This window comes from Leptosomus discolor, chromosome 1, assembly GCF_034619465.1.
Source record: "Leptosomus discolor isolate bLepDis1 chromosome 1, bLepDis1.hap2, whole genome shotgun sequence".
Classification (NCBI taxonomy): domain Eukaryota; kingdom Metazoa; phylum Chordata; class Aves; order Leptosomiformes; family Leptosomidae; genus Leptosomus; species Leptosomus discolor.
In genome coordinates this window covers 135968398-135994593 of record NC_141391.1, presented here as the reverse complement: position 1 = coordinate 135994593, position 26196 = coordinate 135968398, and the positions used below count along the sequence as shown (strand labels likewise).

General features: G+C 41.0%; 1 protein-coding gene across 1 annotated transcript; it reads right to left on the bottom strand.

Annotated features, from left to right (window-relative positions):
- Positions 1-4718: 4718 nt before the first annotated feature.
- Positions 4719-20706, bottom strand: GALNT8 (polypeptide N-acetylgalactosaminyltransferase 8). The gene is given in 13 exon segments (XM_086461028.1): positions 4719-4814; positions 6902-7000; positions 7844-7981; positions 10733-10768; positions 10770-10830; positions 13583-13781; positions 16456-16586; positions 16588-16630; positions 17686-17808; positions 17811-17845; positions 19938-19974; positions 19977-20022; positions 20656-20706. Coding segments are annotated over 13 exon segments (1095 nt in total).
- Between the last annotated feature and the right edge of the window lie 5490 nt (positions 20707-26196).

Sequence of the window (26196 nt, the reverse complement as noted above, 5' to 3'; positions counted from 1 at the left end):
TTTAAAAAACATGCATTCATAGATCAGGCAGCAGAAAAAAATGAAAACCACACTGTGCTGGAAGATGTGTGTAGGAAAACAGGTATATAGTATGTATATAGCACATATAACACCCAGCAACATCAAATCAAACCAGAGAACCAGGTGAGCTACTTGTGTCTTGAGTCAGAATGGAAAAATTGTGCTGTGACAGGACAGGCATAGTGCCAAATGTGAAATCATTAGTAAATCATTTAACTTTCTGAAAATTATAATTTTTCTGCCAAACTTTCCTGTGCCTAATAAGCTACTCTTGCTTTTGACACAAGACAGATAAAACTTAAATAATCATTTGGCTAAGGTCGCCCACTGATCCTGACTGGATTTCTCTCAATGCAAGCAGACTGCTATATCTCACTGATAACACATACAATTAATGCTTCAAAAGGGTTAGTTTCACAAAGAGGGAGGAAAATGAGGAGGTAAATCAAAATGTACTTCCTGACTTTAGAAAAGTCAAGCAAAAATGAAAGTGGGGGGTTTTATTATCTTATTGATTATCACAGTTCCACCACGCATGGTTTAGTCAGAACTAAACAAATCCCTCAGTGACAGATTAAATGATTCTGTCTGTTCTCTGATTTAGTTTCGCCTTAAAGAGACTGACAATTAATAGTTCCTTAAATAGTTCCTGTCTCCAGACTGGGTCTTCTCCCTATTCCACCAGACACTAAAGAACAAAATCTTTTTTGCTCTTCTAATTCTTCCTCCCAAGGTGAATTCCTGCTGCACATACAGTAAAGCCAAGCTTGCTTGAGCACAAAACCAAGGAGGAAAGATTTACTGTTCTGCAGAGGTCATTAGGGCCTACTTGCATGGTAATATGTACCTTATCATAGAATCATAGAATGGTTTGTGTTGGAAAGGACCTTTAAAGATCATCTAGTCCAACCTCCCGGTCATGTGCAGGAACATCTTCCACTAGACCAGGTTGCCCCATCCAACCTGGCCTTGTATACTTTCAATGATGAGGCATCCACAGCTTTTCTGGGCAATCTGCTCCAGTGTCTCACCACCCTCATTGTAAAGAATTTCTTCCTTATATCTAGGCTAAATCTTCCCTCCTTCAGTCTGAAACCATTACCCCTCATCCTATCACTACACTCCCTGATAAAGAGTCACTCCCCACCTTTCCTGTGGGCCCCCTTTAAGTACTGGAAGGCCACTATAAGGTCTCCCCAGAGCGTTTTCTTCTCCAGGCTGAACAAAGCCAGCTCTCTCAGCCTGTCCTCACAGGGGAGGTGCTCTAGTTCCCTGATCATCTTTGTGGCCCTCTTCTGGATCCACTCAAGCAGGTCCATGTTTTATGTTGGGGGCCGCAGAGCTGAACACAGTACTCCAGGTGGGGTCTCACCAGAACAGAATAGAGGGGGAGAGTCACCTCCATGGATCTGCTGGCCACACTCCTTTTGATGCAGCCCAGCATGTGATTGGCTTTCTGGGCTGCAAGTGCACATTGCCAGGTCATGCTGAGCTTCAAGTCAGCCAACACCCCCAAGTCTTTCTCTGCAGGGCCACTCTCAATCCACTCATCACCCAGCCTGTATTTGTGGTTGGGATTGCCTTGACTCAGGTGCAGGACCTTGCACTTGGCCTTGTTGATCTTCATGAGGTTCACACAGGCCCACTTCTCAAGCCTGTCAAGGTTCCTCTGGATGGCATCCCTTCCCTCCAGCGTGTTGACCACACCACACAGCTTGGTGTTGTCAGCAAACTTGCTGAGGGTGCACTCCAGCCCACTGTCTGTGTTGTGGACAAAGATGTTAAACAGCACCAGTCCCAATACCAACCTTTGAGGAACACCACTCATCACTGGTCTCCACTCAGACATCGAGACATTGACCACAACTCTTTGAGTGTGACCATCCAGCCAATTCCTTATCCGCAGAGTGGTCCAACCATCAAATCCATGTCTCTCCAATTTAGAGACAAGGATGTCGCATGGGACAATGTCAAACGCTTTGTACAAGTCCAGGTAGATGACGTTGGTTTCTCTTCCCTTATTCATCAATGCTGTAACCTAGTTGTAGAAGGCCACCAAACTTGTCAGGCACAATTTGCCCTTCGTGAAGCCATGTTGACTGTCACCAATCACCTTCTTATTTTCCATGTGACTTAGCATAACTTCCAGAAGGATCCACTCCACGATCTTGCCAGGCACAGAGGTGAGACTGACTGGCCTACAATTCCCTGGGTCTTCATTTTTCCCTTTTTAAAAATTGGGGTTATACTTCCCCTTTTCCAGTCAGCTGGAACTTCACCAGACTGCCACAACTTCTCAAATATGATGGATAGTGGGTTAGCAACTTCATCCACCAGTTCCCTTAGGACTCATGGATGCATCTCATCAGGTCCCATGGACTTGTGCACTTTTGGGTTACCTAGATGGTCTCGAACCTGACCTTCTCCTACAGTGGGTGGTTCTTCATTCTCCCAGTCCCTGCCTTTGCCTACTGTGACTTGGGAAGTGTGGCTGTAGCACTTGCTAGTGAATACTGGCAAGTTTTCTGGCAAGGACTACATTGGTCCTTTTGTTTATATTTGCTCTGAATTAAGCTGTCCCATTCCTGTGCAGCTGCACACCCATTAAAACTCCTGCCTATTACGTTACTTACTACCTGTCTTCAGCATATGGTACCGCAGTACTCTCATGTCATTTTGCAGAAGCTGAGGCAATTTTCTGCATTTGTGAAAGTTCGACTTATGAGGTCAAGAAGAGTTCCCACTCTATGCTGTGCCACAGTCATTGCTGCCTTCTTCTGATACACCACGGCAGTAAAGTCCTACCTCTACTGCTGACTTGCCGGGGAATCATACGTCAGTTGCTTCATCACGCAGTGAATTTCCAAGAATTTCAAAAGTATTAATAGTGAGAGCAATATATTACTCCCATAACACTAAAAACATTGGGTTGTTATTTATGTCTCATTAAGTATCACCAGAAAGCACTAGTCTGAAAATCAAGTTCTTCTCTTATGGCTACTATCTTTCCTCACTACAAAATTAGCCAAAAAGTCCTATTTGCAGAGGGGCTTCAGGAAATTAAAAAACCTCATACTTGAGATAAATCAAAATATTTGATGCATTTTGTTGCAGTGCTGGTCCCTGTGAATAACTAGAGGCCATACATTAAGAATCAGAAAATCTAGACACTGCAGAGCATTTTAGTGTTTTCCAAATTTTAAGTTCAAACTAAAATTGTTCAACTGTCCATTACATTCTATTGAAGTGGCATATTAAGATGGAAAAATGATTATGTAAACACTTTTTATTCATCATCACCAGTAGGCCAGATTATCATTTCAGTTGTACTGGCAAAATTCCCACTGTATTCGTTGTGTTTGCCAAAATGCTAGTCCTTTGACTTTGGTAAGCCACACTGTTGAAGATGCAGAAAACAACAAAGGCACATTTCTTCAGTGTTTTTGGCTTTGACTTGGGACATGGGAATAAAAGTTGGTTTTAGAAATTTAAATCCAATCTGTTTAAAATGTGGCATTTTAAAGAATCTGTTTCCAGAAGAGAAAAATATAGACCCTAAGGACCAAAGAAGATCTTGTCCAATTCCAATCCTGAATATCAGGACTAGATTGTTCACATCAAGTTTACAGAGAAATTAGAAAGATAAAATAAATCATATTGGACTATATTCAAACAAACCTTGAATATATTTTCTATTCAGATAAAATGCTTGGCACCCTTTTGATAACTAAATGACTTGGGGCTGAAGCTCTATATAGTTTCAATGAGTTTATTTTACAGTTCCCTTTAACAAATAAGTGTAGGTCCTAAGAGAGGTTACTGCAAGAAGTAGGACAGCCAGTTCCAACTAACCATATTTCTACAACAACTCATAATGTGCCTACCTGGAAGTTGCCTCCCATTGGCAACTCATGCTGTATTTTACTTAGTTTCTTTGATGGACTTATGCTACTGCATGCGCCTCGTATTGGTTTGTGGAAACTACTGAGTTGAATTCCCCTGTTTCCAAGGGCTTGACTGGATTTTATCCATGCTGTCCGCTGGCTGGCACAAACCAACTTCACATAGATAAACATAAAACAGCCCTAGTGTGGCACATTGCTGAATCTAATAAACTTTACTGAGAAATTGAATCATGTCCAGGCAAATTATAGGGGTGGAAGAACAAGGATGTATTTTTCATTTCACACATAAGCATGACAATCTGACAAGAAGTTTGCATTATCTGTATGACACAAGAAAGAAAAATGGTCCAGTTCAGCCTCAGATAAACTCTGTGTGCAAGAGAAAGTGAGACCCACTTTCATTTCTTCTGAATTTTCATATCTAACCAAACTGCCAAAGTTAGAAATTTAGAGACCTTACACCAGCCTTTCATTAATGAGCAGAGATAGGCACCTCCAAAGGACAACATAAGGAACTCAGGTGGGTTGAAACACTCTTGGACGTAACTACTTCTCTGGCGATAATAAAAGACAGGAAAGACAATCCCTCTCCTAATTGAGGAAACTCAGCAGGGTGATGCCCCAAGAATGTGAGATGAACTTGCACCTTTCTGTGAGTACTTCATAGCTCCGCAAAAGCTACTGTGTTGTAAAATCCCATGTAAACAAAGTCTTGAAATCATTCCTTTTAGTGCTGCATTATGAACCTGGCAATTTTCAAGGAAAAGCATCCTCTAGTCAATGCTTTGAGTGCTATGTTTTCTGTTCCAGGTCTTTTGTCTTTCCCCAGTCCTTAGCCATGTGTTGGATATTCCACTTTTGTCCAGTGCAGGTCAACATTATAAGTCTCTATGAAACTGGATTGTTTGCTATGATTTTAAGGCAAGAGCTTTTTAGTGCTCCTGTTGATTACTGCTGATCACTACGAAGGGAAAAGAAATATGAGAGAAGCTGAGGGTTTATAAATTTAATGCTCAGACAGGAAGCAATTCTCTTGGCCTCTACAAATGTGTCTGAGAAACACTAGTAGATCATAGACCTGAAAAAAAAATGTTGCACTTTCCTCAGGCTAATGATGTTATAACAGCTTATAGAACTCTCCAACGCATATTAAAATATATTTAGAGGTTTATTTTGTGTCTGCTTTTTGGATTTTGGGGGATGGGGGGTGTTTGGGTTTTGTCAGTTTGGATTATTTTTTACAATTCAAAAAATTATTTTAGTAAATTTTAATACTGTATCCTGTCTTGAAAGAAGAGAGCTAATAACAGGTAAGAATACTAACCTCTTATCTCTAAGTCAATATTTCAGTATCAACTGTTGTGAATGGGATGAAGTATGATTAAGTCAACTCATCATGCCAGAAATGAGGATTTTCCTACGGCGTTGGTCTCCAGAGCAAACAGGATCTTGCTCTGCTCTGTCAGGCAGCCAGTTTTTTCACTGTGATAATGCACACAAGGAACTGAAGGCTTACCTTTAAGGTGGGTCTAAACCTTCCAGAAACGTACCTGCAACTTTTTCTAAGTTTTGTGGTCACAGACCAGACTGAAGACAAAGGAAAGCCCATGTTAGTGGAATTCCTGGAGACCATGTAGATCTCTATTATTTGGTGCACATCACTGAAACCTTAGTCTTTCACCAATTCAGCTCCTCTGTTCTCTACCACGCTCTCACAAGATTTGCCTCCTACTTAGTTTTTTACTGAGTGATACAGCAAACAGGCCCACACATTACATGAAAAATTAATTAATTATTAATTATGTAAAGCTAATAAGGTTTCAACTGCCTGAGAGGGGAGAAGCTGCATGGCTTCCTTTCCCATCTCTCCCTCCATCATTATCACTGTTGCCTGTTTAGCCTGCCCCAGCAGCATGGCAGTATCTGTCTTAGACTAGCTGACTAAGCTAGTATTATCATATTCTGCATTCAGAGGCACCGAATATGGAATATGACAGTATCACTTGAGATCTTAAGCTTGTTAGCATTGGCTGGCATAAATCCTGCACAAATGGAGACAAATGAACACTGCTTGGAGGCTCTAATTGCCAGCTGTAACCTGAGCTCTGAAAGGGTGAACCTATACTGATCTCCGACCAGGATTTCCATGCTCAGATGCTGTTACACAAGAGAGGTGAGAAGGTTAAGGCATCAGCCCACTTTTTGCCTAAGATCAACAGGTCCCATGAGAAGGCTGGGAAGACAGATTCTGGTGGACAGTGGAGAGAGTTCACAATGTACAGTCAGACCATGAAAAGCAACAGAGGCATCTGGGCTTGCACATTCCCTGTCCACTAGCTGACCTGTGATAACTGAACAAGTGAGTGGTTTTAGTCAGCCCAGCTAAAAATTGAAAGACTTAAACCTTCACTGTCAGTGAATTAAGATACCAGGGAAATCTCATCAGCAGATGATAGTAGACAGTTCCAAAACTGATATTGAGAGGTATCAGCTGCACAGCATCATCATTAACTGATCTCTCAGTAATTAAACCAGGATGAATTTGACATTATACAACATCTTTCTGCTTTCCAATGAAAAAAAGCAAGATGCTTACAGTTGAATGGTAACCCTTGGCTTCCCTCCTGCTGAGAGGACAGGAAGTGAGGTGTGAGGAAGAGCTCCGTCTCTCTCCCATTCATCCCACTGTTCTTCTGTTAATCAACAAGATCAATCAGTATCAACATGAGTTCTCACAATTTTTTTGGCCAGACTAAACCAAAAGCCTTAGTTTAATGCACTTAGATCTCCATGGAAACCTGCTCTGCTGACAGTTGCATTCAGGAGCAGAATTTAATGAAATAAAGGTTAATATTCCCCTCCAGATAGCATGGAGATAGTGGCTTTGAAGTGCCTATTTCATGGGCCTATGGAGGCTTGAAAGGAACAGTTAGCAACACTTCATACGTGAAGATCTGATCAGTTGCTTGCATTACCTGTGGTGAGTAGTAGGCATGACAGGGATACGTAATTGGAGTGTTTCCAGGGACAAGGTGTTGATCAATACAGATGTCTTCTTTCAACATGTTTTTCATCTGCAGAATGAAACAGGAAATTTACCATTAGGAACAGCAATCCTGTTTTCAGCTCCTCACTGCTAATTTTAGAACGTGTCCTGAGAGCAGGGCTACTTTATTCAGAGCTCTGCATTGAATCCTGAAGTAGAAGATACAATATGGGTTTAGAAAATAAATCTCAGATTACCTTTGTAGAAATGATTCATCACAGCAAAAATCAAAAGCAAATCTAAGGTCCTTCAAAGACTCATCAATATTGTGTCATGCAGCACCACATCAGAAGTCACCAGGCAGCTCCAAACAGGTGCAGCTCCAAACAGGTGCTCCAGCAAGGTATGTAAGCTTGGGTCTTGCCTACTTATGCCTACTTATATTAAGAAGGCACTGCAGCCTGGATGATTAGTTCTCTCTTTTGCAAATAGTGGCCTGACTTCCAATGTATTACGTGCTATCTTGATCCATGTCTGCATGCTTTCCAAACTATACTGCTAATCTCTGCAGAAAAACATCCATACTATTTCATAGAAAAATTCAGGCCCTTACAAGAAGATATTGGTCCATTATTGTTGGTCAATAGATTAGTTTTTCGTGCAGTAAAAAAATGTATGTTAATCACTTTCCCAAACTACTGTTGTGCTCCCATCAGTACATATACAATAAACACAGTTTCGAAATTCTAGACTGACAACTAATATGAAAAAGACTTCAGAAAATTTTTGTGTCTCAAAAGACATATAAAAGTCTTTTTAAAGTTTCTAGGAAAATATATCATAATCAGCAAAACAGTGTTCACAACAATTCTTCATAACAGTAGAGCTAATGAGTTGTTCCATATTTCAGATAAATAGATGCAGTACTTACTGTTTCATAGCCAATGATGTTGGGAAGAAATACTAAATCAGGGTCAATGTTTTTTATATACCAGCCAAAGCCTTTATATTTCAGTTTTCTCCTTAGCTCTTTTCTGGAAGAAAAATCTCCAAAGTCTATTCTAGGATTCTGCAAGAACACCATATTTCATTTTAGAACATTAAGGTGGCCTGAGAAACTAGGGAAAATACAGACTTATTTCTCCATATCGTCTATTCATAACATTAAAAATGTATTTGTAAGTCTATTTAAAAAAAAAACAACTGTACCTTTTTTAAACTTCAGAATTTCAGACCATGTTTTGCCTAGAAGCACCGATAAATTACTGAAAAAGTAACATGTTATGACTTCATAAATATAAAGAATATCACAGTTGGATATGGCTAGGAATTAGTTTTTGTATTTCATACTGACAAAAAAATTCTAGCTCAAAGTGAAAAATAAGACAGAGCTTGAAAACAACCTTAGTTTGATCAACAGTCTGTTGACTGTGATGCTCGTCTCATATGGGAGCAATTAATATTCAAACTATTGTTTCCAAGACGATGTAATTTCTTATACAAAGTGGAACAGCTCCAGCAGGAAAGTTTGACAGAAATCAGTGCAATGGGAGCTTGCACTCTGTCTTCAAGGAGTTCTCTAAAATGCAGTCTGTGGCCTGAATAAGTTAGATTAGGAATTTCAAATAGACTTGAACCAGTTTTTGATGACTACCATTTTCAGATGAAAAGTTCTGAATATTTACAGTAAAAATTAATTAATTGGGAAGGGAAGTCGATTGCTCTGAAGACTTAATTTCTGCTATTTCATTATATATTTTGTTTCTTTAATATCTATTCAAGAAAACACAAGAAGGTGGGAGGCTATTCTTCCTTTGTTAAAGGAAGATACAAAGAACTGAACTTAAGCTGCCAAGTCCACATGGTGCTCCACAACATAGATTTATTGTCCGAGTTTAGGGATCATCACACAACATTCTGTTATGTGCTCTACGCTTCCTTCACGTGTCCACATTAAATTTTTCAGGACTGGAATCTGGCTAAAGATAAACATGAGAGGCTGCTTGCAGTGGTGAGGCACTGAAACAGGTTGCCCAGGAAGTTGTGGATGTCCTCTCCTTGGAATTGTTCAAGGCCAGGTTGGATGGAACTTTGAGCAACCTTGTCTAGTGGAGGGTGTCCCGGCCCATGACAGGGGGTTGGAACTAGATGATCTTTAAGGTACATTCCAACCCAAACCATTCTATGATTCTATGAAATAAAAAAAACCACCTCATTTAGGCCTAATTCTGCTATAATGTTACATATTGCAGGAACTCTATCAATCCTCTTTCCTTTCCTTCAGATTATTCAATTGCTGCACATATTTCCTGGTGTATGGTCGCAGAACTCAAAACACAACTCCAGAAGAGAACTTAGCAGTAGAAGAGAAGGATCATCAATGCCATTGTTTCCCAACCAGCTGTATAGTCATACTGACTCATAGAAAGTTTGTTACTCCCAGTTCTTTTCTAGCTGGATGTTCCCCAGCCTAAACCTCCGTAGATGTTTATTCTTCATGTTTCTCCTAATTACTGCTGTTTTCCTTATTTGCACGGAGGATGTTACTCTGTTACAGAAAAAAAAAAAACCAACCTAGAGTTGTTGGATGTGATTTGTTCAGACAAATGCATATTGTCTGTATTATCTTTTATGTGCTTTCTAATAGACACCAGAACAAAAAATAAAAAGCTGTAATAACATGAGAAAATGCCCATACTGGACCAACAGTCTGTCTTGCTTAGTATTCTGTATCCCACAGTGACTGCAAACTTATTCCTGGGGAAGGTTAAGAACAAGGTAAGTACATACGTCACCTCTCGCAGATCCCAATTATTTTCAGGTCAGGGGACTTTCTACATATATCTGTGATTCACTTTTGTTTACTAACTCTGAGTAGGTTTTTCTTTGGTAACTGTTCAGTCTCCCACAAATGGCTGCAAGTTTTTTAAGACGCACAATACCCTTTGGAAGGAGCACTGGTCTGGTCTGCTACTGGAAGAATGAGGTACCTCCTCCTCATGTTTATTTTGAAACTGGTTACCGACTTCTTTCAAAGCCCCATAGTTTTCATACTCACAGAGAAAGATAATAAGCAAAACCTTTTTTCCTAGACATTTAAGTCTTGGTATCAGGTTTATAATTCTGACATTCTACCGTTCTTTCTCTTCTCCACAGAGATAAGCGCTATGTTGATTTTTTTTCTTCTCAAGTCTTCTAGAATATCTCCAACTACCTTTACTTTAAAAAATACTCATCAGTAGAATTTTTAGTACTCTCACATGTGCCCTAATAACTGAAGACATTCCAGATAAAACTATTCTGGGAAAAAAAAAAAAAAAAAAAATAAAAAGAAGAGAAAAAGGCCTCCATTCTTGATTTGAAGGCATCCAATGTTGAAGATTACTTTCTAGGGCAGACAAATGCCTTTCTGGTTTGGGTTGGGGTTTTTTGGTAGGTCTTCTTTTTTTTCCCACTAATACATAATTTCATTTAACTTGATCTTATCTTGTTCTTCTGCTGAGCCAAAAGACATATACTTTAAATTTCTGCAGAGAACCACATCTTGCAAGATTCAGTATTTCCTCACTGAACTAGGTTTTTGTGTGAGGAGTCAAAATCCTCAAGAAGGATCAACAAAAGCCTCTGATGAGCCTTAAGCACTTTTGGAAAGCTACTACTTCCCTTTGATATGTAAAATAAAACAGAATTATTCTGAAATATTAACCCATGCTTTGGAAAACAACCAGTGGCTTGAGTGCTTTCAAAAAAATCACATACTAATTTTCTCTGTCTTTCAGAAAGAGACGAAAAAATAGGCTTACACTCAGTCAGGTTCCACATTTTCTTCTCCATATGTGTACATTCCACTGTCCAGTACAACTAATCTCACCCAGAAGTTTCCTATCTGCAGTAAGAATACCCATTATAGATGGGCTCCTGGAGAACCAAACAAGGAAAATTAGAAAGAAGCAATAACAATGGAAATAAAGTCAGTTAGCCATCAATCACATCTTGACCTTCCAGAAGGATTCCAAGAGAGAGTAACAGATTTAATTCAGAACAACATGTGGATCAACATTAAGAATCCAGAAGGCATCAAATAAACTTGATCAACAGTCTAAAAACCATTATCTAGTATTTTTTAAAGGATTAGATCTATTTTGAGAGAAGTAACAACAATTTTCACATATTTAAAACAAGAAGAAATAAATCAGATTAAACTGTATCAAGGAAGAATTAGGTTGGGCATTATGAAATTTTACCTAACATTAAGTAAACTTAAACACTAAAGCCTAAAGATTAGTGTACTGTTGCCAAGGGGAATTGTGAAATCACTGTCAACTTAGGTTTTGACCTTTGTCTGGCAGGAACAATTCTGCTGTAGATGAGTCCATCCTAGAGGTGAGAGACAGGGTACTGAAAAGGGATTTGGTACTTTTTTGATATCCCCTTCCTCTATGGCCAAACTCACTTCTATTTTCTCTGGTTTCATTTTGTGAAACATTCTTTAACCTACACTTGGCTTGCTTTCATTCCATTCTCCAGCCTGAAGGAATAATATTATATAATGTTTTTAACACATATAAGTGTCAATTTCACCCATAGTTCTTTATCTAGGTATATGTGCAATCTTATCTCCAATGCTTGACTACCAAGTGTAGTAGTATACGAATGAAGAAATCTGCCATCTCATCTGACAAACACAGTACATTCTTTTCAAATGTTTTCACGGTGCCTTTCCTCTGCAGGGTCTACAGAGTAAATTTTAAAACCCTTTATATAAATATGTATGGTGGGTTAACCTCGGCTGGCTGCCACCAGGTGCCCATGAAGCCACTCTCTCATTCCCCCTTCTCAGCAAGACAGAAGGATAATAAGATGAAAAAGCTTACGGGTTGAGATAAGGATAGGGAGGTTGTTCACCAGTTATCACCAGTGAAATAGACTGAACTTGGGGAATACTAATTTAATTTATTGCCAATTAAAAATAAAGGAGGACAGTGAGAGAGACAAAACCAAAACTAAACCACCTTCCCTCCATCCCCCCTTCTTTCCAGGTTAAACTTCAATACTGACTCTTCTATCTCCTCCCCCTGCCCTGAGCAGGGCATGGGGATGGAAAATGGGGGTTCTAGTCAGTTCATAACACTTAAATCTCTGCCACTCTTTCCTCTTCACACTTTTCCCCTGCTCCAGTGTAGGGTCCTCCCATGGGATTCAGTCCTTCATGAGCTGCTCCAACATGGGTCCTTTTCCACAGGCTACAGATACTCAAGAGAAGACTGCTCCAGCATGGGTCACAGATAGGCTGCAGTTCTTGCCAGAAAACCTGCTGCTGCCTGAGCCTGCTCTAGCATAGCATCTCCACAGATTGCATCTTCCTTCAGGACATATCTACCTGCTCTGGTGTGGGGTCCTCCATGGGCTGTAGTGTGGATATCTGCTCCAATATGGTCCTCCATGGGCTGCCGAGTGGATATCTTGCCGGCATGGTCCTCCACACGTTGCAGGGGGGGAACCTGCTTCACCATTGTCTTCTCCACGAGTTGCACGGGAATCTTTGCGTGCAAAGGAGCACCTGGAGCACCTCCTCCACCTCCTTCACTGACCTTGGTGTCTGCAGGGCTGACAGATTTCTTCCTCACTCCTCTCACTCACAGATGCTGCACAGCATTTTTTACCCTATTTTAAATATGCTATTGCAGAGGCACCACCAGCGTTGCTGATTGGCTCAGCTTTGTCCAGCATCGTGTCCACTTTGGAGCCAGCTCGAACAGGCTGTGTTCAAGACAGGTGCAGTCCCTCACCTCTTCTCACAGAAGCTACCCCTGCAACCAAAACCTTGCCATGTAAACCAAATAAAACAAGATAGGACTAGAAAAATCTGATTACTATATCTTATCTCTTGTTAGGTTTTTTAATATTTTTTGATAGATGGCTGTTAATAGCTAAGGGACAGTCAACAACATCTGACATCCTTGTAGAATAAGGAAACAAATTGGTTTATATATTCAGCACGAGATGGCTGCTGGTATCATAGTACCAGCAACCATCTTTTGTTGAATACATAAACTAATCTGAGCAGTTAAGGAAGATGTCAGGAACAAAAGCAAATATATTGGATCCTAAGCCTAGCAGTAAGTGGTCACTTTAGGTATAACAGCTGTGTGTATTTTGCTCCTGTCTTTTTCTTGATTTTGTGTGATACACAAGTGATAAGGGTTGAAAAAGGCTGTAATCGTGTCACTCCCACATCTCCAAAGAAAGAACTGCACAACTCGAATCCATGTGAGTCCTCACAGCTCAGACATACAATCATCCAGCAAAGTTGTGAGATTCATCACATATTGTTGGGCAAGCATAGAGAAGGGGCAAAGATCATCTTGTACTGTCCACAAATATTGCTAACACACTCCTAGATAAGGAACATAAGACAGAAAAATCAATGACTTGGGGATTGCCTGAAAATTTGACAGCAGGATCAGCACAGGGCAGATTCTGTAATATGACCCTGCAACTAGTGTACTGAGATTTTCGGGGCTGCTAAAGAACCCACACTTCCGAGTATTTGATATAATATGTTTCATAGGTCTCTATCCCAACACCTATGAAACATCTTCTTTCCTCTGCTAGCTCTATGTTGGATATCATGTATCTTGGCTCACTCTCAAATGCTATTCACTCTTACTGGACTGGAGCTGTTTCATCTTTCAGAGCATACCATTCAGCTGGTAAAGGTTCATAAAGGCTCCAGAGTGCCCAATCAAATCCATCTGCATCCATGGAATACTGAACAAGCTCAAAGCCATCAAAATTAATATCGTCAAATACCGGTGATACTATAACAGCGTGATGTCCTTTTAGTCAAGACAAAATAGGTTCAGCCCCACCAAATTAACAGGGTCTATTCAGCTTGAAAAAGTGGATATCCAAAGAACAGTACTAAACTTTACCACTTGTTTCTAAAACTTGGTTATCTACTTTAATTAAGTCATTGACTTTGGTCTCTACAAAAAGTTATATGCCAGTCTTGGAGTGCTAGTAACACAGATTGCTAATGTCATTGCTCAATTCTTGCTTCCATCAGACCACTTCTGCATTTTGATTGTCACAACTCAAACTAATCGCAAGTTCCACACGTAATTTGCTGGGTTTATTGCTATCTGGGTCTGCTTCCTACAGGCTCCAGAGAGTCTTCACTATCTGCATGAAGAGACAAGAAGGGAAAAGGAAAGGAAGGCCACCCTGAGGGATGCCGTAAGCCCTGAGGTTGATCATTCATAGTCTTTCCCCTGTGCCTTGATGGCATGACTGCTCTATGAGGGAAAGGATGTGACTGATCAGTGAACCCCTATGATGGAAGAAGGCTCAGAGAAGATAGGCAAGGATGATGTGCTCATAAAGCTCAGAGAAGAACGTAGGGAGTTGTCACGGGTTGAGGCTGGGCTGGCCACTAACGAATGACAGACGCTCCCTATTAACCCCTCTCCCCTCTTGGAAGGCGAAGGGAGAGAGAACAAGGGAGAGAGACTTACGGCTGAAAAAGAAAACTAAAACAGCTTTAATGAAACAATAACAATAAAAGACAAGACAGTAATAAAAATAATTAAATATATACAAAATCAATATCGAAACCAGCTCCCCACCTAATGATGATACTACCTCACCATGAACACTGCAGGGCTGGCACTGGGGCAGTCCCAGGCTGGACTCGGCAGCAGACAGGAACCAGATGCAGGAGTTGGACGCAGGCACTGGATTCAGGAATGTACAGATCAGGATCAAAGATAGAGTCTTCCTCAGATGTCGGCCATCAAAGAAGAGAGCTTGACCCTCATGATTCCTCGGCTTTATACTGAACATGATGTATATGGGATGGAATACTCTGTTGGTCAGGTTTGGGTCACCTGTCTGGTTCACTCCTCCCTGCAGATGTGATCTTTTTTTCATGTTTGCAACCCTTTTCACTTCTGGGACCCCAACATGGAGTACAAGATTTAGTAGTAACCTTGGTTGCTATAGGAGCAAGTATAAGCAAAAGCCTTTCTGCATACCATTCCTTGGTATTAACTATAAACATCAGACATTATCACCGCTAGAAGCAGACATTGTCTGGAAAAAAACGCTGTTGATTTCAGAAAGTGCAGTTATTTAGGAGAAACTTAACTGAAAAGTAAAATCACCAAACAGAATTAGTTCTGGTTTAGCTCAAACCAGGACAGGAGTTACCACAGCTGTCATAAAGGAAGCAACACCAAGGGGACCAGAGAGAGACCTTTGTTGCAGATAAATGGCAGTATCAGTTGAATGGGTCAAATGGTTATGTACATGGCCTTCCTAAATTAATCAATAGAAAGTATTCTCTTCCTGAGCCAGCCAGACCAACATGGGGGAAGTATACGTGTGGCTCAGCCCAACACAGTTGAACACCCAGAGAAACGAACCTTGAAGAGAGAATGCACTTAAGTTGGCTTCAGTTCATATATTCCTTCCCAGCAACAAGGGATGGCCAGCATCTTGATGGTGAGCATAGAGTGGTAATGTGAATCCTATTTGTATTGCTGTATCACTTTTCTAAACCAAAATCCCATGTATCTTCAAAAAAGTAAATTTAGTATTAAAACATTAAACCCTCCTCATGTGGAATATCTAAAAGAACCTTGTCAAAGAGTATTGGTTTCTGACAGAGGGAGTCTTTTTGCTGGACCTCAGTTGCTGTTAGACCTAAAAAACCTGACCTTATCTCTCCCTACATATTCTTTACAGCCCAACCTATCCCAATGAGTCTTGAAAGTCATGACTGAAGGATTTCAGTACTACCTTTAAGACTGTAACAGCTAGGGAATGTCAGTTAGTGTGTTATCGAGAGAGAAAGAGAGATCTAGACCACACCGAGCCATTTTGGCCTGAAAAGGGCTGGGAGAAGAACCTTCCTCCCAGAAAGTGAGACAACATGGACAATAGTCTCCCGTGAATTCAACAACCCAGAGGGGAGAGAATGTAAAGAGATTTCACATAGACCAGTACCAGAGACATCACTACCTAACAGAACATAAATATCAATCGTCAGCCACTTGTTTTTCTCTTTTTGCAAAAAGAGTCCTATGGAACTATGATGCACTATCAAACTAACAGGCAACAGCAAATAAACAAAATTGGAATAAGAATCAAACCAATTTAAATTCATTGTGCATTATGGCTGTCTAATACACTTATAAAGGGCCAAAGCTGCTGGCAGTGAAATTAAATAACCTGCATCATTATGTTATTTCACTGCATGAAGTCTTTTTTTCCTAGAAATGCGATAAAGATACAGAGAAGGTAGGCATTTCTCTCTTCCTCTTCGCTAAACAGCTTACTATGTTACCTGTCTGCTTTGCTATTTTTTTCAAACTATTGTATCCCTTTTTCTCTCAGAAATAAATGACTGGCTGTTAATTAACATGTGGAAGCCCAGAAAGGAGAACCATATATGGGATGCCTGTCCCAGCTACAGAGTTATACTCCTTGTCCATCTCCCTCTCCACACTTCATAACCACCCCAGTCTTCATGGCCTTACCATGCCATGGTCACTTCAACATTGGCATCCAAAATTGCAACATTTGCACTTGGTGCCTCCCAGCCAGCAATCTGGGCTTGTGTTAGGCTGTGTCTTTTCTGATGTCTGAAGATCTTCAGCAGTCCAGGATGCATTGTAATTTTTGATGTGCATTTCCAAAAGTCCTTTCAGATTATCTAAAACCCACATGTTAATGATTAAAGAAAAAAAAAAAAAGTTAATCAATATTAAAAAGTTGAAAAGATTATGTAGGTAATGGCTCGCTAGCTTTTCCCAGTTCCAGACTGAAAACTGATCTGTTCTTTGCAATACAACAGGTAGAATTATTCAGGTACTCATGAATTCAAGAAGCTTATTTTTAAAACCATCTTCCATTCCAGGAGTTCAATTAAGTACCTAAATTTCATTTACATAGAGTGCTATTGTATTGTTTCTAAATTGTACACAAATATGTCGGTATGGAGAAACTTTAGACTTGTGCCATGACAGCAATCAGTTAGCTGTCTTCGTGTATACCATATGGAATGGAAAAAAGAAAATAAACAAGCCCTGAAAATCTGAAATGCTCCTATAAGAGCTGTAGACATGCCAACTCCCTCACCAAAGAAAAAGAATAGAGTCAGAGAAAAGGAATAGAAAGTTGGAACCTCTTAGCATTGTTTTAGAAATTAACGTAAACTCTTGCTCCACCCAAATGGACATGCAGTTTTCCAGCAGCTACAAAGCCTTAGAAAAATGAGAAAACAACAATATCTCATCAGGCAAGGAAAAAAAATAAAACACCACCCTTAAGATCAGGGGAATGACTGTTTCTTACAGACGATTTTACAACGCTTTTTTCAGCTTAATTTTAAGAGCAAAAATGCACACACCGCTTCCCCTAGGAGTATTTTCCACAACCTAAGACACCACTCTTCAAGGAGTTATTTCAGATACCTACAGAGATAGTTTTCTCAGCATACTCTTACTTTGGTAATGTGCCTGATGAGCCTGTGATGATTAATACTCTCCCACTTCAATGTTTAACCTTTTCAAATACTTGCAGAGTATCATCCTGTTCCTTATTAGCTGCCTTTTCTCAGGCTATTAAGGCGCTTGGTTTTTTTTCCTGTACTCAATTTACTTCTTAATTTTTAGCAGTCTACTTTGTGCAACCAGAAGGCCACCAGCATTCATTTAACACAATAGTAGCATAAATTAGCAAGACTCCTGCCTTCCCTGGGTCGCTTACCATTTGAACTATAATCATCTACCAGGATGATTTTTTCAGTAAATGAGAAGGTGTTAATTATACTAGTAATTGCACGTAAGATGATTGAGAGTGCTTCATGCATAAATATAAGTACAACACTAGTGTTGGAAGGTCTTTCGGATATGTTTTCATTTTACAGCTGTAATAGAAGACAAACAACTTTAGCACAGTTTCTAAAAAAAGTCAGAGAGCAAGGCAGAATTCGGAAGTTGGTCTTAAAACATAGAGTGAAAATCAGCATAATAGTGGGAAAAAAAAGCTATTCCCAATCGAGGTTTCATTATCCATTTGAGTTGTGTTGTGTATGTACATAAACCATTGGGGTAAATTTAAAATTTCTGTTAAAACAAAAAGAACAATTATTGTTTCTCAATCCAAAATGGTTATAAAATATCGAAACTAAAGAATACAGTTAACTCAGTCAGTGATGATTAGCTTACGAGGCAGTGGACACGTGACTGAAATTTGGATTTTTGCATTTACAGGAGATGACAATGGCCAAACTTGACAGCGGAAAAAAGGAAATTAGATAATAATCCCTTTGTATATGGAACTATACTTAAAAACTGACATATCAGAAGGATTCCCTTGGACAAGGGATCTCCCTAGAAATTCTTGAAAGAGCTTCAGAAATCCTTCTTACAGAGTAAACCAGGCCTTCTGGAACTCCATGGTACCCCAGAATAAATTCTTTCCAGTATTGAAACAAACTTGTTTTGTGCTATTTGAATACCCCTGGGCTTCCCGCTTAGTGTCAAAAGATATATAAATATAGATATATATCTATGTATGTATTTTAAGTATATATTTGGGATATATATCAGCTCTTCTCATAACATCCTGGCCACTGGGCAGATGGTGAGGGCTGGGTCTTCTTCATAGTGCAAAGCACTAACTCTCTCTGCAGCAAACAGAGCATAGCTGGATTCTCAGGCTGATGATTCCCTCCCCTTAGAAACACGCTCATGAAAGCAATACTCAGACTGTGTGAGTCGTGTAGCTACATATGCAGCTCTCTGAGAGACAAGCTTATGCTCCAGGTAGAACATGGGCATGAATAGAATGCATTTTTGTTGGAATTTCTCCATGAGCTTTATTACCCGCAAGTGCAAAAGCCTGAGTGAACATCTGCAAAAGGCAGTCTCTGCAAATACATATTTATGATGTATTTGTATTTCTTTATGATGACAAGCAGAAGAGCGCCGAGCACTGCACCCATTCTTTGGGACCATGCAGACTCATCACATGCTTCTTCCAATCAACTCTGCAGTGGCTGCTCCAGATAGCTCTCCAAAACTATCCCCCAGCAGACCGGGGATCGTTCAGCTCAGGGCTGCTTCAGGAGGATCTGTGGCTGGCTCACCACTGCACAAGATCCAACTTCCTTGACCTTCCCCTTCTCTGCAAAACTTCCCCATGGACACCCACAGTCAAGGACAACTTATTACTGCCTGCCCTAGATGGAACCATCTCCATCCAAGCAGTACAATGAGGATCCAGTTGCAAAACCTGCTCTTTACATCTTCCAGAGGGCTGCTAGTAAGACAACTCTCCTTTTCTCAAGTGCGACACTTAATTCACACCCAGTTTGCAATCCTCTCTGCCCCCCACATCCTTTTCTGAAATGCTCCATCAGATTTAGTACAAGCGACTATAGGCATGAAGGTGTAGGCTTGCAATATATCATCTTTTAATATGCAGTATAGGTATTCCCCTTACAGTCTGCAACACATAGCTAAGAAAAATTATAGAATTAAAAAGGACAGAATTTTAGAATGTAGGGCTTCACTTCTTCACTGATAATATTTTGGGTGTTGTTGGGCAGGGGGGACATCTCAGCATATAAGAGGCTTACATAAGACAACATAAGAGACAAGAGAAAGCATGCTTCAGGTGTCCTGTCCCTGGGGCTTAAATAGAAAGTAAACAGAGCAGAAGGTCTCCTATCTTCTGAATACTATGGTTAGTTTTCCCCCTTTTTACTGACAGTTAGAAGTCCTGTATCAAATATAATGCTAACATTCTCTACACTGTGACTTCTTTTCACAGTCTTTGGAGTATTACAAGTCTGCGCAAGATTTGGAAGAAAATTATAGGAAAAAAACCCTAAACAAATAGAGCATAAATTGAAATCTGTTAATAGTTTGTTTTAACTTAGTCCAAAGCAATGTGGATCTCTTTCCCTTTAATTTCATGTCTCCTTGTAAATGTAAAGAGGGTTTATACTGCACCTGGGAGATCTGGTGTCTCTGATGGGTTGATCCAGAGTAGATGATCACTGAGATAAACATTATACCCGTAACTTAAGAACAGATTCTGTGCAACAGTTTACTCCTCTTCCCTTAAATCTGCACCCCAGCATTTGAACAAAACTGAGTCTGGGTATAGCAAACGGTGTACAATCTTCTCTTCCTCCTTTGCATTATCAGTCTTCAGTCTTGGAGTTATGTTGCAGCTTCAGATCATGTTCTGTTTATTTTATATATTCACGGAATGCTTCTGCTGATTTTGCTGATTGAAAATAGAAGATGATTGATTATAACAGCAATTGAGAACACTCTCCATCATCATAACTGAGCCAAATTCTCCTTATAACACAGCAGGTTGAGATTTGTGAAGATACATCTAAATTGATATTCACATGAGAGTAGCATCAGACCCTCCCTCCTATGTGAGTTTTTAAACATCACATTTCACATCAGATTCTGCTGTCCACCGCATGGGCACAGAGTAAGGGACACTGGCATCAGTGGAGAAATCCGGGAATAGAGGTAACACACAAATTTTTAAGTCAGGCCCAAATCATTTCCACGTTGTTATACTTGAGTTACATTAATGTCTTAACGATCGGTAAAGGAATTCCCATCTAAGTCAGGTTGTTGATACCATACTTATCTTGAAGGTAAATACAGTAATTGAGCCCTTTGCCATCTCCTTTAATAAACTTACTGGAACCTTTTGACTTCTGCTCAGAAAGATTTGAACAGGGTGAATCCTCATCTCTCAAGGTTTTGTTTTGCTCACAATATTGTGCCACCAAGAAAAGGCACAGATAGCCTGTGTGAGGTTGTCCAGGACATACTGTTCTTGAAGGTAAATACAATAAATGTATTACCCTTTGCAGCAGGCTGATGAAGATGATCCTCTACTCAGCACTGGTGAGACCACACCTGGAGCACTGTGTCCACTTTGGACTCCTCAGGGCAAGAGAGACATGGACATAATGGAGCAAATGTTACAAAAAGCCACTAAGACAATTATGAGACTGGAGCATCTGTTATACAAGGAGAAGGTGAGAGAGCCTGAGAAGGCTTGGGGATAGCGTGGACTTATTGATGCATACAAATATTTTGTGAGAGGGACTAACAAAGTCAGAGGAAGAGTCTACTCCTGGTGTCCAGTAAAAGGACAAGAGGCAGTGGGTACAAACTGAAATACAGGGAATTCCATTTACGCCTAAGGTTTATTTTTTTTTAAACTGCTGGAGCGTCAAAAAACTGGAACAAGTAAATCACATAGACTGTTAAGTCTCCTTCCTTGGAGATACTCAGACCCCAACTGGATGATGTCCTGGACAACCTGCTCTAGGTGATCACACTTTGAGCAGGGGAATAGACCGTCTCCAGAGATGCCTTCCAACCTCAACTGTTAGGCGATTCTGTCTTGAAGTGAAGATTTCAGCTTTCTTTCAAATGGCTCTAAAATAACCTACAAAAAAACGCTCCTCTATTGATATCCATGAGAACAGGTGCCAGCAAAGACACTGTCAGCAATAACAGTGACATTATGGGATATTGGTGATTGGGATGCGGGATATTAAACCTGACCAAACTGTATAGGGAAAATTTCTCACCATGTTCAAGGATGCCCCAAGTGGCATTTCAAACAGCTAGTTTCAAGCTCAGGTGATTCAGACATTCTAAGTTTCTTCTTCTCTTCTACATAGCACACATCTAGCTCTAATGTGAGATGTGGACAACATGACAGTCAAAGCAATGCCATCCAGCAGGGTTCTGACTGCTTTAGCCCTCGGGTCACTGCCATAAGGTGATGAGATTAAAATGACATGAAAAAAGTGGGAAACCAAGTGGTCCAAAGGAAATAGAGGTGGATTCTTCAGTCCTTATTCAGATGGGTCCATTGTGCCCACTTCCCAACACTCCAACCCACAACAGATACCTGAAAACAAGGTCAAAATTCACAAACCCCACTGTGAGAAAGAAAAGGCCCTTTCTAAATTAATATTGCTCATAAACGAGCACATCTGCTGGGATGCTGTTGGTCTTTCACTGTCATGGCATGAGACAGAAACAGTCCTGCCAGCAGATTTCAGCTAATGCTGCTTGGGAACACAGTTCAATGGAGCAGGTAATGTGGAGTTCATCAACGTGTTTTCCCCACAGCAACTCCATTGTGTCTGTGCTCAAGGTGCACGAAGGAAAAAGACAGAGTGAGCCACAGTTCCCTTTGTTGCTCACCCACAAGGCAGAGGCTGAGGATATGGGGCATTTCCAGTTTCTCTCAAAAATAGCTTTTTATGGCAAACACAATAATGACAGGAATAATAGCCACCTGAGATTAGTATGCTGGTACAATTGCTTAATATTTCTAAAAGAGTTCAGGGCCAGATGCTGTCTAACATGCAAAAAACCACCATGATTAGGGTGGAGGACTTTACTGTTTCGTATGTAAGTAGAGAAGCTATCAAATCTTTTTCAAGATTACAAGAAAAAAAAGAAATCAATCAAAAGTGTCTAGGGAAACCCAAACAAACATTATCACTACTATCTATTATTCTATCCTTCAGGAAATGTAGATATCTAAGCCTCAAAAAGATAAGCAGCACAGACTTTTACTTACAGAGGTTATGAATGTTCCAGTCCAAATGGTCCAGTCTCTGAAGGATGTTATTTTATTTGTTCAGAAATTGACTATTAACTTCCAAGGAAGCAAGTCTTCCCTTTCTTTGCTTTTGCAGTAAGCGCACAAGATAACACACAAAACCTGTATTCATGATTAACAGTGCAACTTTACACAGCCTTGTCCGGGGTGCCATCATAAGCTTAAAGAAACCCCGTGTTCTGCTGCTGGTTGGAGTTTGTCTGTGGTTCTGGGTCTGCACTGAATCTTCTTTCCAAATACACTGTTTCAAATTGCTTCTATTTGACTGAGAGCTAAGACTGCTCAGATGAAGTAATTAACAGAGTCTAATGAGTCATAGAACAGATGATGATAAGGTACAGCTTACAGACGTCTTCCCTTGTATGCTTATATACATCTGTACAAGTTGAGCTTCAGCTGCTCACTGAAGCTCCTGTTTACAAAACACTCCAGGCCAAGGAAGCTTGGACAACCATCCTGATTCTGTAACACCCATGGCAAATTGTTTATATAGGAAAGAGTTAAAAGACTGACTTGCCCCATACACTGTTGGCCAGAGGGATACAGAAGCTCCAGGAATAGCTTGCAAACACAAGGTGAGAGTAGCTTCACAGAGCTCCCACCACTGTATTGCTAGCGGCAAGCTGACTCCTCTCCACACGTCTGACTCCCTTACCACTACTACTTCTCTAAGTAGTTTGTAGTCACCTTTGCTCTCAGCCTTCCTGACAGCCACACCTGACCGCACTTGAAAGGTTCGTCCGCCGCAGGCAGCCGGACAAACCAGACCAATTACAGCACTGGGTTTCTGCTCTGTCTGACAGATCTGGGTTCTCCATTTGGTAGTACAGACTGCTTTGACCAGGGACCAGAAGCTGAGAGCCATCTCTTCCAAGCAGTCAGTTTGCAATAGCCAGGTTCAGGGATAATCTTGGGATAAGTGAACTCAATAGTTTTAAAGCAAGGAACATGCACCCTCTATTGCCAGAATTGACAAGCTGCTGTTCTCAGTTTGCTGCTGGCCAAGACCGGTAAATCCATGGCAGAGAAAAATCATGGGGTACAACCACACCAGTAAATAAAACTTCATCAAGGCACAGCATCATTCATTTCCCAATCGTTGCCAATGCTGTAATTGTTCATATGTTTCTGCTGCACCATCTAGGCCTTACTTTACACAAACATGAAGTAAGACTTAACAGAGACCTTTCTCCACAGGTATAACTCAAGCTCAGTAAGCATGTTCTAGTCAGCATGCAGGAGAGAGGAGCCAGGTGTGTGTGGTGGTTTGATCCTGCCTGGATGCCAGGTGTCCAACAAAGCCACTCTATCACTCTCCTCTTCAGGTGGACAGGGCAGAGAAAATATAACAAAGGCTCATAGGTTGAGATAAGGACAGGGAGGGATCATTCACCAGTTACTGTCACATGCAAAACAGACTCAACTTTGGGAAATTAGTTTAGTTTATTACCAATCAAAACCAGAGTAGGATAATGACGAAATGAAAACTAAGTCTTAAAAAGCCTTCCCCCACCCCTCCCTTCTTCCCAGGCTCAACTTCACTCTCCATTTGCTCTACCTCCTCCCCCTGCAGTGGTGCAGGGTGATGGGAATGGGGTTTGTGGTCAGTTCATCACACGTTGTTTCTGCTGCTCCTTCCTCCTCAGGGGGAGGACTTCTCACACTCTTCTCCTCCTCCAGTGTGGGGTCCCTCCCATGGGAGAAAATTCTCCACTAACTTCTCCGAAGTGGGTCCTTCCCATGGGCTGCAGTTCTTCACAAACTGCTCCAGCGCGTGTCCCTTCCATGGGGTGCAGTCCCTCAGGGACTGCTCCAGCATGTGTTCCCCACGGGGGTCACAAGTCCTGCCAGCAAACCTGCTCCATCATGGGCTCCTCTCCTCAGGGGTCCACAGGTCCTGCCAGGAGCCTGCTCCAGCGCGGGCTTCCCACAAGGTCACAGCCTCCTTTGGGCCTCCACCTGCTCCAGCACGGGGTTCTCCACAGGGTGTAAGCAGATGTTTGCTCCACCATTAACCTCCATGGGCTGTAGGGGGGCAGCCTGCCTCACCATGGTGTTCACCACAGGTTGCAGGGGAATCTCTGCTCTGGCACCTGGAGCACCTCCTCTCCCTTCTTCTTCACTGACCTTGGTTTCTGCAGAGTTGTTTCTATCACACATTCTCACTTCTCTCTCCAGCTGCTGTTGTGCAGTATTTTTTACTACTTCTTAAATGTTATCACAGAGGCGCTACTGCCATCACTGATGGGCTTGACCTTGGCCAGTGGTGGGTCTGTCTTGGAGCCAACTGGCATTGGCTCCATCAGACATAGGGGAAGCTTCTAGCAGCTTCTCACAGAAACCATCCCTGTAGCCCCACCCCTGCTACCGAAACCTTACCACGCAAATCACAGGGAAAAACTGCATTAAGACAAAACTCTGCCATGGGTTTCTTCTCTTTAAGTCACCACGCTATGGATGTGCACACTGTTGCCATCACTGTATTTGGTTTATAGCCCTTAAGGTTCTGCAGCTTCATTTAAATCCACATTAGCATTTAACCCCCATCCATCTGGATCACTTTTTCCTGTTGGAAGGAATACATATGGATGTTCTGGTGGAGACAAATAGATGGAACACCGGCAGGATCCACTCATTTTGTAATTAAATTTGAGGATATTGACATATGTAGTCCTCCAGTGTTCTGCATTCATTGAGGTTCATTCATCGAGGTTCATTCATCTTGTCATCATTATCTGTATTTATCCACCCAGGTTTTAAAGTAACACAAACTGAAAATTGCTCAAAATTAATGGAGTTGGTTTCCACAGCTAAAGATTGAACAATGGGGTTTCCAGTTTATTCCCAACCATACAGGTTTCACCAGAGCTGATTCAAAAATTTTATTTAACTGTTTTTATGAAAGAAAACTTTTCAACTGGAATAAAAGTATTTTGGTGTTCATGATTTTGTTAACCTCCCTATTTTGTATCCTGGGCTGCATAAAAAGCCCTGTCGTATAAATACGAGCCCTACCGTATCCTGGGCTGCACAAAAAGTGTGACCCCTTACTCTTGTGAGACCCCATCTAGAGTACTGCATCCAGCTTTGGGGGCACCGGTATAAAAATGAAATGGACATGTTAAAGCACATCTAGAGGAGGGCCATGAAAATGATCAGAGGCATGGAACATCTCTCCTATGAAGAATGCTGAGAAAGTTGGGGTTGTTCAGCCTGGAGCAGAGAAAGCACCAGGGAGACCTTATTGTGGCCTTTCAGTACTTAGAGGGGGCTTATAAGAAAGACAGAGAGAGACTCTTTACCAGGGCCTGTAGTGACCAGACAAGAGGCAATGGTTTTAAGCTAAAAGAGGGTAAGTTTAGATCAGACACAAGGAAAAAAATTTTTACAATGAGGGTGATGAGACACTGGAGCAGGTTGCCCAGAGAAGCTGGGCAAAAAATTACTTTCCTGTTTTTCTAACTGTTCTGCAGAAGCTATCTCCTTCCTCCCTCCATGTTGAGTTATACTTTCTTGTACTGCACCAGGAAAGCTGAAGTATTAAAAGTCCTATTATACACACAAAGCAGAAAACTTTGAAGGAAAGTA